General features: G+C 35.1%; 1 protein-coding gene across 4 annotated transcripts in view; it reads left to right on the top strand.

The window, feature by feature from the left end:
• The first annotated feature begins 16 nt into the window (after positions 1–16).
• Positions 17–13,434, top strand: part of LOC106878205 (uncharacterized) — a 20,508-nt gene continuing 7,090 nt past the window's right edge. Inside the window, exons 1-7 of one of the 4 annotated variants that reach the window (XM_052971854.1) lie at positions 17–773; positions 4,446–4,605; positions 5,796–5,861; positions 6,212–7,443; positions 8,727–8,857; positions 10,710–10,771; positions 12,269–12,545. In XM_052971854.1, the coding sequence (XP_052827814.1) occupies positions 6,264–7,443; positions 8,727–8,857; positions 10,710–10,771; positions 12,269–12,545 (1,650 nt within the window). In that variant the 5' untranslated portion in view covers positions 17–773; positions 4,446–4,605; positions 5,796–5,861; positions 6,212–6,263. Of the gene's footprint in view, positions 774–4,445; positions 4,606–5,543; positions 5,862–6,211; positions 7,444–8,726; positions 8,858–10,709; positions 10,772–12,268; positions 12,546–13,434 lie in introns of all 4 variants that reach the window. The other 3 variants (XM_052971853.1, XM_052971856.1, XM_052971855.1) reach the window with 3 other exon arrangements.

Genomic DNA, 13,434 nt, shown 5'->3' with positions numbered 1-13,434 from the left:
TAAACCGAGAAAAATATTCGATTCTACCTGCGAAAGTTCGTATTGAAGAAATGTGAAATATATTCATGTCAAGGCACCCTAAAGTTGGCGTAGCGGATTACTGGAAGTGGAAAATGTACCATTTTTGTTGCACACAATAATGCATCAACATTAAAATGACAACCTCGGTTATTGATGTCATCATTATTGTATCGACAAGAAAGAAATTTAAAATTGTAGAAAGAGTTTCGAATTGCAAATTTAGGTCATACAAAGAATGATTTTAGATGATGGAGAAACGTGCTGAATCACGATCTTTCGTTTGACTGAATGAATAGTTTTCAATGCAAATACACTGAAAATCGTTTTGAAAGTCTACAAAGTAAACCAATTCCATTAGTTCTACAATTTAAAAAAAAATAAAAAGCATGGAAACACCGAAACATTGAAGAATGGTATTTTATTATGAATCACAAATAAAAAAATATATCTATTTTAACTCTACTGAGTTTTGAACTCAGATACTTTAGTTAACTTTCAGTATTGTACCTTCTTGGTGTGGATATATTAAATAAAAAGAAAGTTTCACCGACTAATTAATTGAAATATGAGATATATGCGAACAGTCTTCACATATTCATATTCATAGAATTCTAGGATATCTACCAACAAGAAAACTTTGGTAAAATTACAATTATTCATTGATATTCTAAAATTTTGTGTTTACCAAGGTAAAAACAAAACTCAACAGGTTTTACTTCTTATTTGAATATGACAGTAAGCGTGATTTAACGGTATGTAAATATTTATTCCTTTTAAAAGCTAAATGGTTGCAAGCCATGTTTCTTGCTAGTTAATATCAAAAGTTTTAGTAACATCAAAAATGTATAAATTCCGTCCTGTTATAATTTCCTAAATGGCCAATAATATTAATAATCCGACGTATTATAGAACTAACTACTTAAGAATAATCTAATTTATCTTGTGTTTTATAATTATATTTTAAACGAAAGACACGTTACCAAAAATGCAATGAACAATATTTTAGTTTAATAAATGAACATAATGTAATCTTTGTTTTAATGCTTTTAAGAATGTTTAGGCTCAAAATAGTAGAAGGGGCAAAATAATACAGCATTGCTTTTATTTTGAGAAATTCTTTTTTTGGCCCAGCATAGCAGTGGGAAAATGTGCGGCCTAGTTTCAATTCTAGGCTGTATCTTATCGAATATTTATGAATATCACAACTTCCCAATAACTCTTGTCCATAAAATCTGAGGGGCTTCGTTTACGAAAGAAATTAATTTCTTGAAATTGTAAATAATCTTAATTATTTAGGCGAAAGTAAAGAATACGCACACGGGGGTTAGGGTTAGGATTTTTGTTAGGCCGAAAATGGGTGGTGTACGTTTTCTTTACCTCCGCCTATTAATCATTAATATCAGTAAATTAGATATAAATTATCCAAGTATAGCAAAGCTTTAATAAAAACGTGTACAAGCTGTTTAAATTTTTCTATGAAAATTGTTAAAAACGGTTTGATAATTTTTATTGTCGGAAAATAGGATTTGGAAGTTGTCATGTTGTGTGATTGTACGTGTTGTTAACTGTAAACAAATGAAATATTGACGGAATTCTGCGTTACGCACGCTATATAACCCTCAAAACTTTCTTTTATTTTTGGGTATTTTCAGAAAACTTTTGCGAATTTGTATTCTACACATGAAAATTCATACGATGCATCCCCCCCCCCCCCAATAATAAATTGGTGCGTAATTTAAGGCCTATTAGCTATTATTTTTAGCTCACCTCATGAATTTTAAGCATTTAATAAGCGAAAAATGACTACGTGAGTAAGCAGCTTGGTAACAGCTTGGCTTGTTACAATGAAAACAGGTATTCTATATGCCTGCGGCTTTTGATTGACTAAAAGCTACTAACTCTTTTTCGATTTATGACGAAAATGTATTTCATGTAAATGACTACCATACAAAACTACACCAATACACTAAATATGAAATCAATTGGAACAAAAATTGAAGAAATTGAAAAATGACAATCAAACAAAAATAACCTATAATGGTTTAAGAATATGTATAACTACATTGGAATTTATAAATAACAGCAAATTTTATGTAAATTAGGTAAACATAAACGCCGTTGTCTTATACATTGCCATGTATAAAGTTATGAATAATATAGAGATGTAAGGTACCTTCAGTAGCATAGGTTGAGTGGCAGCCCTCCCCAGGTGACACTTATATAGGGGCAACATTTTGGGTTTGCTGTATAGGGTTGGGGTGGAGGACAAACCAAAAAGTGACACACACTCTCCTTACATCACTGAGCACCTGTTCATAAAGTATATTATCAAAAATACTACTTTGATAATAGTTTTGGTTTTCACTAGCAATAGAAACTATATTTCAAGCATAGGTTATTACCATAATACACACATTGTTCATTTGTTTAATGTCTGTTTTATTCCTTTGTTTTTTTTTTTTTTGTTTTTTTTTCCAAGACAAGCATAGGTTGGAAAAATACATATCAATTGATACATATTTTTCTTCACATCTGGACACCTTTCCTGTTGCTAATCCTTAGCTGGTTTTTAAGCAAGGGACTTTTTATTTAATACGTCTTCAAAAGTGCAGGGCTAGCAAGTCAGTAAACATCCCCATCTTTTGCTCAATGTGAAGCAAAAAAATCCAAAAATTTTACACACAAGTATATATATATCTATACACGTATGCACATGTGCATGCACACACACACACACACACACAACAAGTTTTCATACAATTTCTGCCTGCTAATTCCAGAGTCACAAGATGTGTGTCTATGTGCACATGCATATGTATGTTTATTTTGCTTCTACTTTCCATAATGGCATGTGTAGGGCAGCTAAGTCAAGACAAGGCCCAGGGGACTGTGTCTCATTCATATGTTTTATGTTGGCACAATTCCTATGGTTGGATGCTTTCCTACCAACAACCATTTTACAGTGTACCAAATGCAGAGTCCCATGGCATAAATAATTGAGAAGTTGTCCTCTTTTTTTTTTTTTTTTTGACTAAACAGGAGTAAATGCTCCACTCAACCCTATGCTGCCTCTGTTCAGGCACCAACCACTTTATAGAGTGTTAATCGTGGCACCAACACTAGTGATGTTGCATGGTATGCACCACTGTTTTTTATCTCTATTCAGGGCAACATGATTAATTGAAAGGGCAGGGCAGAAGATAACTGCAGAAAATGTATGAGGATGGGAAAAAGGAAAGAGAAAGCAGCAAGAGTGTAGTAAGGGAGAGAGTGATCAGGTGATTGTGGATGTTTTCATTAATTCCATTTAGTAGTATTTTAAATTCCTCAAGTTTTTCTATGCTTTTATCCCAGAGGATGAAGCAGTCGTCGAGATATCTTTTCCAGTTGTTCTGGATATAGGTGGAGAAAGAGTTTCCATATTTTTCAAGTGTTTTCTGGTAAAGTATTATTTCGAGGTAGCCCATTACTAGGTTAGCAAAAGAAGGTGCAGTACATGTACCCATGGCTGTTCCCGATCTTTGTCTGTAGTAGTCATTATTAAATATAAAGTAATTGTTTTGTAAGATAAATCTTAGTCTTCCTATTACTAGTTCTTTATTTATGCGAGTTGGAAGTTCAAAGGAGTAGTTGTTTAGCCAGAAAGTGATTGCTTCTATTCCTATTGTGTGGGGGATGTTTGAGTAAAGGTTGACTACGCCGAAGGATACTAGTAGGGGTAGTACTAGAAGTGCTGAAGTGGGACAGTAACAGCAGAGACAGTTTTCATAGGGTGTAATGAGCAACAGTAATTGCAGGGTAATGAGAGAGAGAGAGAGAGAGAGCAATGATAGTTGTAGAAATGGTCAATGGTAAAAGTTTGATAGATGTCAATAATAGGTGACTTGATGAGAAGTGCTGGTTAACAGTATAGAAGAGTAAAGTTGGGAGAGTGAGTGATGTCATTGAAGGGGTAGTCTGAGGGAAGGGGAGTGGGATGATATTAATAGCAGCTATGTGTTTGTTGGTTGGAGAGAGAGAGAGAGAATGAGAGTGGGATATAATGAATTATTTCGTATCTGATGTAAACCTGTGTTACTCAGATGTGATGGGAAAGAGACACTGAGGTGGGCTACAGATTTGATGGAGAAAGAGAGATTGATGTATGTCAATAAAGAGTAAACAGGGGGAAGAAATTTACTATGGAGAAAGGTAATATTAGCTGTTGAGTGAGTGATGGATGTTAGTGAAGGAGTAACTTGAGGGAAAGGGAGTGTCTACAGTTTATAGGGATAGGAGAAAGGTGTGTATTGAATACACGATCTACTGCAATCTTTCCTTACCCTAGCATTATAATTCAGAAATGAAGTGGAGTAGTGAGATATGAATTGTGGTTGAGAGATAGGGATGAGTATAAAAATTTGATGTTTTCTTTGATTCCACAGGTGGTGGAGTAGAAGTAACTATGGGAGTAATGAGAGATGAGAAGATATTGAATATGGCAAGAGAGGCAGCAAATGGTGACTTAGCAGCTACAAATGGGTGAAAGGCCCAGATGTTGATGAGATATCCCAACATCCATCACTACTCCACCTTCCTTTTAATGTATGTTTCACCCTGCTTTTATTGTTTATCAGGTTTTCAACATAGGCGTCACCAATCAACATGGGCCCTAATCATCCCCTTTGTGAGATGCAACAACTTGAAATTGATCTTTACCATTTCATTCCATTTCCACAGGCTCCATTCACTTTGAGCATTTAGTACATCCTTATATAGCTGCCATCCTTCATATGCAGTGCAGTGTCTGCTCCTGCATACCACATTAAATTTCCTCTTTTACCAAGTGTTTTGTTCAGTTTATTTGTTCTTCATTGTTCAATCACACTAACATTATTTCCTTCTAGTTTTTACAAGTCTTCTACCTTAAAAGTTCACATCTATTTGCCCTACAACATTGTATTTTACACACAAACATTAATCAATCTGTGGGATAAGCCCTTTATTGCCAGATGTAATAGTTCCCTGAACATTTTCCACCCAATCCCTTCTTTAGTTACTCCATTTTCAGAGGATATGTGACATTTTGGCACAGCTGTTTTAGTGCTGCATATTTGCAGTCGCTGACTTGACATCAGACATTTTAATGATTTAATACATCTCTTATCCTCTATCCCTCTCCTCTCTGTTTATGTCTGTGAGAATAATTCCCTTTATGTGTCTGAGGAGAGGGAATGTGCTTGTCAATTGTGTTCAATTGATAGATTGATTTGGCTCTCTCACTCTTTCTATGTGTATTTCAATACACACATGTGTGTTTGTGTTTGCGTCCTGTACCAAAAATTGCTGCCACCAAAACAAGCTCAGTATCCAGTCAGCCATTCCAAATCATCAGTGTCCAATCCTCTCATTCCAGCTCTCAAAACACCTACCATCACTATTCATTAGCTCACTTAGGTAACAAAAGATATTAACTGCTTTCAGGGAGCCATCCTGGTACTTCAGAGTATTTCTTTTCTCTATGTTTTTTTCTTTTTTTTTAGTGTTTGCCTCATCTGCTGCATGTGAAGATGTGAAGTCAACCCCCTTTGTTAACCGACCTGAAATCCCACCATATCTTTTGTGTATTCAAAATTTACCTTGGACACTTGAACACACAGTTTGGAATTTCTACTCACTTCTTTTCTATATATCATACACTACCAATTCCCCAAAAGTTGCAGGATCCTCTCTTCTTTTCTACTTATTAAAACCTTAATCTTTGCTAAGTTTACTTTAAGACATTTTAATTTCAGGTTTTGCTTTTGTCTGAAATTTCTTCTCCAAATCTACAGCTTACAAGAGACCCCATTATAATTTGTGTAAGTATATAATGATGTATGTGTGTATATGCATGTGGGTATATCTATATGTAAACTGTGTGTACATGTGTATATGTGTAAAAAAAATGTAAATGTGATAATAGCTATATATGTACATGCAGCTGTATTAAATGATATAATTCTGGTTGTTGTTTGCTTGGAATGCTTATATACTTGATATAAACAATCAGTATCACAAGCAGATGTTAATCTTGAAAATTCTGAATAAATTGAGTTTGAACTAATTATTTACAAGAAATTATCATTTTCTGAATAATATAATTATCATTATTGTACTCATAAATTGGAGTGTTCAATAGAATTTTTTTGTAAAATGTTATTTGCTATAGGTTTACCCAGAGTACAAAATACACAATTACTTGGATAATTCATATAACTTCTATGGAAAACATCACTGAATGGCTGTCATCTACCTTAGAGTTAAGGTACCCAACAGCAGAAATGCATAATGTTCCTAATATTGAGCATTACAACTTTTCTCCTGTTCAACAAATGTTAGGCTTGTGTCCTGCAGAAGATTGTGAGGTGGAGGTAAATTATTCTAAGTCTGATTGTCAAGCAGAAGGATGTCATTTGAATTTTGAAGATCTGCCATCAAAGAATGTGTCTTCTTGTTCACCAAAATTATTCTCTATGAAATCTGATGTAGATATACCATCATCAAGTTCATATAATGCCGAAAGTTCTCTAAATGTAAATGGTTGTTATGGTTCTAATCCAGTAAATGATGATAATATTGGCTCATTAGATATTAATGTGAACTATTTTAATGATGTGTCTTTGTTTAATACATCAAATAAAAGGACTAATGAAAAAAGTGACATTATCGGCAAAGAAAGCTTACATTCTGGAAATGTTCAATATCAGAATTTGAATAAATGTCTTCATAAATGTCTTTATGATAAAATGGTACCATTACCATCAAATAAAACTCCTGCAGCCATTAATTCTAAAGGTGTTCTTACTATACCTCCTTTAATGCATACAGTTAGTCTTACCAATTCTTCTGAGAATCTGAGTAGATCTTTTCATGATGGAGTGGTTTTTAAGCCCAGCAGATACTTGCCATATTCAGCAAGAAATATCTATAAGAAAAACACTCTGGAAAAAATTCCTGAAAGGGTTCCAGTTTCAATCAAAGCACGAAATGCCAAATTTCTTTGTAGTGAGAAAGATTTACGAAGTTGGACAGTTCGAGAGTTATTAGAAACTTGTGAGACAATTCAAGAAAATACAGTAAATAAAGAAGCCTTTTCTGATGGAAGAATGATGACTGGTTTGAAATCAGCTTCAAATTGCAACCAATCGAATGCTCAAGAATCATTTCCAGTTCCATTTATTATAAATAATCAGTCAGAATTTTGTGAAGAAAATTTATTCAAAATAAATTCTAAAAATTTCGATGAAATGAACAACAGAAATGTGTTATCTTCAGGAATAAATTCAGTAGACCCAACACTCCCAGAGACATCACCATTTGATTATGAATTTTCAAATCCCAAGGATAACCCTGAGAGACTGTTTCCTATGCAGAATTTTGAAGATTTTGGTTCTCTTTCAAGTAAGTATAGACACTGTGTGTGTGTGTGTGTGTGTGTGTGCGTGTGTGTGCGTGTGTGTGCGTGTGTGTGCGTGTGTGTGTGTGTGTGTGTGTGTGTGTGTGTGTGTGTGTGTGTGTGTGTGTGTGTGTGTGTGTGTACTCACACACACACACATACATACAGGTCTTCTAAAGAAAGATTCTCCGACATAAAACTTGCAGTCATAATACTAGCACTCATCTTGCACTGCTTGTCACTGGTCCCTACTATGGTGACCAAGTGAGTAGTAAACATGTTGTATAAGCTTTTGTTACTTAAATCCAGTGACGTGCTGATGTCTCACTATCGTTTCATTTCTTGATCTGTTTTGTATTTTATAAAGTCTTATGACAATGGTTGCATGGCACGTAAAGTCATATCTGTGCACATGCAAAGGTTAAAGTAAATCATAACAATCAAGCTGAATGTGATTTAGTTGTATCGTCATCATTTAGTGTCCATTTTACGTGCTGACATGGGTTAGGCGATTTGACCGGAACTGGTAAGCCAGAGAGCTGCACCAGGCTCCAGTCTGTTTTGGCCTGGCTTTTACTGCTGGATGCCCTTCCTAACACCAACCATGCCACAGAGTGTACCAGGTGCCTTTTACATATCCATATATGAAATACAAGTAAAAATAGGTGCAGATGTGGCTGTGAGATTGAGTAGTTCATTTCCCAACCTCATAATTTTGGATTCAGTTTTAATGCATGGTACCATGGGCATGTGTCTTCTATTGTAGGCCTGGGGCTGCTCAAAGCCTTGTGGGTGGATTTGGTAGATGAATAATGAAAGAAGCCCACTGTGTGTGTGTGTGTGTGTGTGTGTGTGTGTGTATGCACATGCATGTGTCTTTGTCCTGTCATTGCATGATGGTTGTAAGCAAGTGTCATGGTGTCATTTGTTTCCAGTCATCTGTGAGAACTGAATGGAGAAAATCTTAGAAAATTCTGTCTGACCCATGCAAGTATGGAAAAGTGGACATTAGAACAATGATGAAGTAAAAATCGTGCTTGGAATTAATTTAAATTTTATGCATTTGCTGAATGTTAAGTAACAGCATAGTCTAATTGGAAAGGTTATTCTGTTTTCCTAGACAGTCCCAGGCTTTTCTATTGCTGTATGACAAAAGAAAGCATAAACAAGAATTGGTGATGCTTTATTCTAAAGAAATTATAGCATTTTTAAAGGAGTAATGTATTTATATTTTTACTCTGTTTTAAATTAATTCATTTATTACATTCCTTCTAATTTCTTTCTTAAGATGTTTCTGTAAAAATCTACCAACCCACATCAGATTATCAAAAGTTTATGAAATCCAAACATGTTTGTGAAAAGAAAATCCCTCGACCAAAGCATTTTGATTTCAGCTTTTTACAAATCAGAAACTTTAAGGTAAATTGTAAATCATAAATTTTATTCCAATAGAATTTATATTCCTGTGAAATAAAGACACCCATAGTGTGATATGTGAAGATGTGGTCTAATAGTTACGGGTGTTGCACTCACAATCACAAGATTGTGGTTTCAGTTCCTCAACCAGGTGGTGCATTGTATTTTTGAGCAAAACACTTTATTTCACATTGCTCAAATCCACTCAGCTGTAAATGAGTAACTCTGCAAATGAATTGGCATTCCATTTAGTGGGGAATGTGATCTTGGTTACTTATACACCATGAAAACTTGGTAACTGGTCTCATGCATCCTAGGATTTGAGCCAGTAATATCCATAGAGTGATATTATTTAACTTCAAGAATTGATCTATTTGATATCGTATTTATTACATATCACCAAGTGAAGGCATGTGGCTTAGTGGTTAGAGTATTCAGCTCACAAACACAAGATCAATTCCCAGCATTACTTTATTTCATGTTGCTTCAGTCTACTCAGCTGGCAAAAATGAGTAGTACCTGTATTTCAAAAGGCCAGCCTTGTCACACTCTGTGTCATGTGGAATCTCCCTGAGAACTACGTTATAAGGGTACACATGTCTGTGGAGTGCTCAGCCCATGCACGTTAACTTCAAAAGCAGGCTGTTCCATTGATCGGATCAGCTGAGACCCTTGTCATTGTAACCGATGGAGTAAGACATATCACCAACATACTACTCTAATGGTTCTCCATGTTGGCATCAAGTGGCTGTGTCTGCAACACACCACTTTCCATTTCCTTCATTATCTCATCTATCAGACTGCATGTTCTTAATTCTGACATTGTTTAGTGTTAATCGACATAGGTGTAGCTTTCGCTGTGTAGTTAAGAAGTTTGCTTTGTAACCACATAGTTTCAGGTTTGGTCACACTGCACAGCACGTTTGACAAGTGTCTTCTACCACAGCCCTGTGCCAACTAAAGCCTTATGAGTACATTTAGTAGACAGAAACTGAAAGAAGCCTGTCATATAAATATATATACAAGTGTGTGTGTGTGTTGTTTGTTTGTCACCACAACCCACTACTTGACAACTAGTGTTGGTTTCTTGATTGTCCCATGAAGTTAGTAATTCAGAAAAAAGAGACCAATAAGTACCAGACTTCAAAAATCATAAGTACTGGGGCTTGACTTGTTCAGCTAAAGCCCTTCAAGGTAGTGCTCTGGCATGGCTGTAGTCCAGTGACTGAAACAAGTTACTAAATTGTTCCTTAGTCTTTAATCAAGTTACTTTGCAAAGCTTTTAGATTTTATCCTATTTGTACTAGATTCACACAACTATAGATTGTACAATATGAATTAAATCATTACCACAAATTATGATGGCTCTTTCACTGAAACTCTTGTTCAATTCATCTTGGAAAGGAACAAACAGAAGATGGCTGGTTAGTATTCTTGAATGCCTACTTGTTCACTAAATTCCTCACTATGCTCACTACCAAACACCATCTTATTTTTAGGTCTTATATGACTTGGCCATTACTTATAAACCGTTTATTTACATACACTTTACTACTTTAATTTCAGGGTTTTAAAATCCCAATATCTGTCTATTTGGTGTCACTGTAAAAATTTTTATGTTGAATTATTGTGATCAGTAGAACCACTGCTAATTCATTCACATCTTTTAAAAACATATCATATTCATGCTTTTTCTTTAAATATAATGACATTTTAATTTGACGATTTAATGATTTTGTTGTTATAATTTTACAGAACTAATTAGTTGAATATTAAAATTTTGGAATTTTGTAGATTGAATTTGTTACTTTATTAAATTTATTAATTTTACTTTTTTGATTCAATATTTCTTTAGTATTTTTGCAAAGATGGTAATTTCAAAAGAATAGCCAAATTGAAAGTAATTTTTAGTAAAAAGTAAGTTTTTATATTCGTTATATTTTACTCTTGTGAAATCTTTTACATTTTTTCCTCCCACCCCCCATTTCATTCTCTTCCACCTTCCTTTTCTCACCATCTTACATAACCATCCACATTTCTCCTTTCCTCCACCCCCTACACTGTTATCTTATTCAGTTTTTCTCTCTATTTTCTGCTTCTCTTTATCTTATATGTGACACATTGTAAATAAGTTCTGAACTGCAGCTATGTTTAAAGTAAAAAAAAACTAGGGTTGTATACATCCAGACTAAACTAAATATAAGGCAACATAGATAATGTACATTTAATATTTTATTTTTATAGGGGAAATGTTATTTCAGATCTTCTTAACCTTGATAATGTCTGAGCTTGGTGAATTTATATAAAACTGAAAGGTCATAAGTGCATTACTTGAATGTTTAAAATACTCTGCAACTGACTGAAAATATTGGGTCTTCACACAGACATGGCATTGTGCTGTTAGATATATCGCATTACTTTTTTATTTCAACCTACAAAAATGCCATTCTTAATTGAGTCATTTAGTTTATGGAAGATCATAGAGAACGAACTAAAGCTTCTTGACTTGTAAATATCTTCTGTACCCTGGCTACCTTACAAAGTTTTTCTTCTCTATCAGTTTGTCTGATCTCCCCCCCCCCCCCACTGGAAACAATTGCTTACATTGGCTACACTACATGGAATTCCTACCTATTCCTTTTCTGCATAGTGTGTAGAGCCACTTTGCAGGTGGCGATAGTTTTGTCTTCTTTCCTGTCAACTAAAACTTTTGTTATTGCTCGGTTTACTGCAGTAGCATAGCTAGGAAGTTGGGGTGGGGAAGTCTGCAGTCATTCTGTATAGGCCTGTATAGGAAGCATGTAATTGTGTGTGGGGCTGGGGCAGCAAACTCAATATCTACTCTGGGCAACATACTTTCTAGCTATGCCACTGGTTTGCTGTAAGAATCTGTTGATTCTAGGCTTTGCGTCTACATTTAGAATTTCTTCTCTAATTCTTCAACAGATTCAGAAATGAAAAGCAGATCAAGTGTATAGAGAGGTTCCTGTGAATGAAGTGGCCTTAGCTCTTCTGATATAGTCTGAAAAAATTTTATAAATAGGAGTCTGAAAACTGATCCTTGTTGGACACCTATTCGCATGCTAAATTCATTGCTAATCTTGTTCTGAATTTTATTAATGGATTATTTCATTAATCCTTTAGCATTTAAACTGGCCATATCTGGCCCAAATATTCAACCTGTTTTATGTTCAAACTAACCAGATCTGGTGTGTCACACTTCATTCTAAAAATAAACAATCACATTATTGAAATCTTGAAACAATATGGTAATGCATGATTAATTCAAAATAATGTGAATAAATAAGCATTGCATTTGACAGTAATCTGAATTCTAAAAGGTTAAACATTTATTTTATATTGATTAGATTACTTTCAGGACATTCTGTTATTTTAACAATTGTTTTGTTTAAGGAAATTGGTGTACGAGTTCCAAGTGGGAGAAACAGCTGATTCCTCTGGCAGTTATACAAAACACCTAGCAATCATTGAAGTTGATTTCCACACCATTGTGGCAATATGGGGCCAAGAAGATAAATTCCGTCTCCAAGTAAAAGTTCCTCCTCATATGTATGTGGGTACCCGCTTTTGTAAGAAGAACCAAAATAGTTCTGTCCAAAATGTTCAATATGACCGTTGTCATACAACAGACCTCACTTGTGGGGAATTGTATCGGATACCTTTCCATTATGTGAGTGAAATAATTATTTTTGTTTTTGATTGTATATAATTAAAAGGTTGTTGTTGTTTAGTCCTAAGTTGGTTCACATCAAGTTGACCTATAATCAGAGGTATTCGTGCCATGAATATCTTATTTCACAATAGTGTACATATATGTGGGTGGAGGCACAATGGCCCAGTGGTTAGGGCAGCGGACTCGCGGTCATAGGATCGCGGTTTCATTTCCCAGACCAGACGTTGTGAGTGTTTATTGAGCGAAAACACCTAAAGTTCCACGAGGCTCCGGCAGGGGACGGTGGCGAAACCTGCTGTACTCTTTCATCACAGCTTTCTCTCACTCTTACTTCCTGTTTCTGTTGTGCCTGTAATTCAAAGGGCCAGCCTTGTCACACTGTGTCACGCTGAATATCCCCAAGAACTACGTTAAGGGTACACGTGTTTGTGGAGTGCTCAGCCACTTGCATGTTAATTTCACGAGCTGGCTGTTCCATTGATCGGATCAACTGGAACCCTCGACGTCGTAAGTGACGGAGTGCCAACAACAACAACAACAATTCATAAGAGTATAATGTGTGACACTGAATCCAAATACACCAGCAGGTATGTCACCAGCAGGTATGTCACCAGAAGAGCTGATGTTTGCAAGTAAAGTAAAACCAGTCTTCAATAAATTGCTACCTGGCAAAAAAAGAAAATAATTGCAATGTAAAAAATACAGCAAAAAAGTACTGGGATCGATTCATTTAACTAAAATTTCAAGGTGTTGCACCAGCATGGCTGAAGTCTAATGATTGAAAATATAAAAGAAAAAATAGATATATGGTGTAAACATTAAGCACTCAATACATTACATTATCGGTTGTGCAAATCTGTACGCAATGTGAACCTGCACATAGTAG

Source organism: Octopus bimaculoides, chromosome 11, assembly GCF_001194135.2.
Source record: "Octopus bimaculoides isolate UCB-OBI-ISO-001 chromosome 11, ASM119413v2, whole genome shotgun sequence".
NCBI classification, from domain to species: domain Eukaryota; kingdom Metazoa; phylum Mollusca; class Cephalopoda; order Octopoda; family Octopodidae; genus Octopus; species Octopus bimaculoides.
Note: the sequence above shows the minus strand (reverse complement) of the source record. Positions and strands in the feature narration are given on the sequence as shown.